The 2,106-nt window shown below is 52.1% G+C and overlaps 1 protein-coding gene across 1 annotated transcript in view; it reads right to left on the bottom strand.

Moving 5' to 3' along the window:
* LOC102035954 (acyl-coenzyme A thioesterase 5-like) overlaps nucleotides 1-2,106 on the bottom strand; it is a 6,427-nt gene that overhangs the window by 2,101 nt on the left and 2,220 nt on the right. The window contains exon 3 of the mRNA XM_031064881.1: nucleotides 1,909-2,102. Within this exon, the coding sequence (XP_030920741.1) occupies nucleotides 1,909-2,102 (194 nt within the window). The remainder of the gene's footprint in view (nucleotides 1-1,908; nucleotides 2,103-2,106) is intronic.

The raw sequence follows: 2,106 nt of genomic DNA, 5'->3' as shown, positions 1-2,106 counted from the left end.
TGCCCAGCCAGTGCAGGTAAAGAGAATGCTTTGCATGTTGCATTCCTCCAGCCTGATTGGTTTTGGGACTGCAACGTGCAGGAAAGCTCCACAAGACACAGGCCAGAGAAGGTAACCCTGGACCTGTTGGGAAGTGGAGAAGACCTAGCTCACACCTTCTTCTGGCTTCAGGAGAGCCAGACGCCTGAGTGGGCTCATGCCTCCCACCCTTTGAGGATGCCCTTCTGCCACAGTCTCAGACCCTGCAGCAGTGGCCTGTGCATCTGCAGATAAGGCTGCAGGTGGAAGGTGAGAATGTGCTGTGGAGTGTCACAGAGGCGAGGAGAGAGAGATCACAGCATCTGTTCACTCTCTACCTTGGACCAAGGAGAGCCCTGCCGTCAAAAGTGCTGCTGTGCTCTTCCTTCTGTGGCTGTTTGCATGCAGGCAACAGCACATCTACTGGCTCTTCACAGGCTCTGAGCACTCAGAGCAGTGACTGTGTGGCTAGGGGCCAGGAGTGCAGTTGTCTGTGGCCCATGGCTCAGCTGAGTGTGGCAGGGCTCTGTGGACTTGCACTGAACAAGCCCAGAAAAGGTGGTACAGCTGAATAAGTCCATGGGAGTACACAAGGGAGGTGTGACAGTACTGTAGCAAAAGCCCTTTGCGCTCCCTGCCTCTACTTGGCCTTCAGGAGTATCCAGCTCCTGAATCTGAATGTGGAGATGTGTGGTGTAGAGAGCAGGCTCGGGAAATGAACACCATTGTGAGGTATCTCAGTGCAGGACAATTTGAGTGTGGTGAAATCATGGTTGTGAAACACATCTCCAAATAGAGCTAAGAGAAATACAGGCTACAGACTGACCTTGCAGTCTTGCTAAGTTGAAGCTTGTTTATGGTGGCAGTAGGATGGGGATAAATGCTTTTTCTCCTGTGCCTAGGAAACAACTCAAAGTACCTATGAAACAATTCAAAGTGCCAGGCAATGTGTGGCAAAGGCTTATAATTTTAAAACATAGGCAGAAGGTGGAGGTCAGGGGACTCGGAGGAAATGCACTAACATTTGACTTACTGAAAATGCCTCAGCTCAGGGGAAGTGGAACATTTTGAAGATAAAGTGTATGCAGGTGGCTTCTTCCCTCTCCTGATCAGCAGGTGGGGGTAGTGGTGAGGCAGAGTAGGGACTTCTGGCCTTGTTGTGGGCGGGATGCTAAGTCTGTTAAATCAGCCTTCCCACACCCCGGACTCTGGCAGGAAAGTCTTGGTGTAGCTGCCCAGAAGATGCTGGAGACAGGTGATGTCTTGGGCAATCCTTACATCTCAGAAAGGTGCTCTGCACCTTTTCTGGAGCAATTAGATAATTGACTTTTCCTGCTTGAAAGATTTATTCCCTGTAAATGTTCTTGAGCCCCTCCTCTTCCCTCTTTCACAAACTGATGATGCTCAGCCCAATATGGTGGGCCATGGTCACCAAATAGTTACTATAGTTACTTGCTGTTGGGGGAGAAGGGACAACCCCAACCCCTCCCAGTGAGTAAGAATGTCAATGACTGTCACAGAGCCCTTCTCCACCACTGTATTCTGCAGCTTCTTGTCCAGCAGCTCTCAAGGCACACACACACACATTCACTTACTGTGAATTTCTTCATGGTTGTTTTTCAGGGTTTTTTTTTGTTTGTTTGTTTGTTTTTTTAACCTCAAGCCCCGGGTAAGAATGTTTTTTCCTCTCCCTTCTGCAACCATGTCCTGGCACATGCATGGGCCGGTGAATTGGGAAGCATGGTCAGGCTGGTCAGTGGCATGGGAGGGGGGAGGGAAGGATGGGGGAAAGGACATGGGGCTTTAATGGACTCCACAGAGGTCACGGAACAACTTTCACCAACAAAAGACCGGTTTAGAGAAAGCAGGATGGCTGCAGTTGGTACTCACCAGGGGGCAGGAAAAGCGTCGCCCGGATCCTCCCTTCTCGCACCGGGACTCTCCGCACCCCGTCCCGCAGGAACGCCCGCTCGTGCTGCGCCTGGGCCAGGAGCCGCCCGGGGCGCTCCCCGTGGCCCTCAAACACCTCCAGCTGCAGGAGGAAGGGGCTCTGCACGTCCCGCTTTACCAGCCGCCAGAAAGGCCTCC

Source organism: Geospiza fortis, unplaced genomic scaffold (genome assembly GCF_000277835.1).
Source record: "Geospiza fortis unplaced genomic scaffold, GeoFor_1.0 scaffold54, whole genome shotgun sequence".
NCBI lineage: Eukaryota > Metazoa > Chordata > Aves > Passeriformes > Thraupidae > Geospiza > Geospiza fortis.
This window is presented reverse-complemented; position numbering and strand designations above follow the sequence as displayed.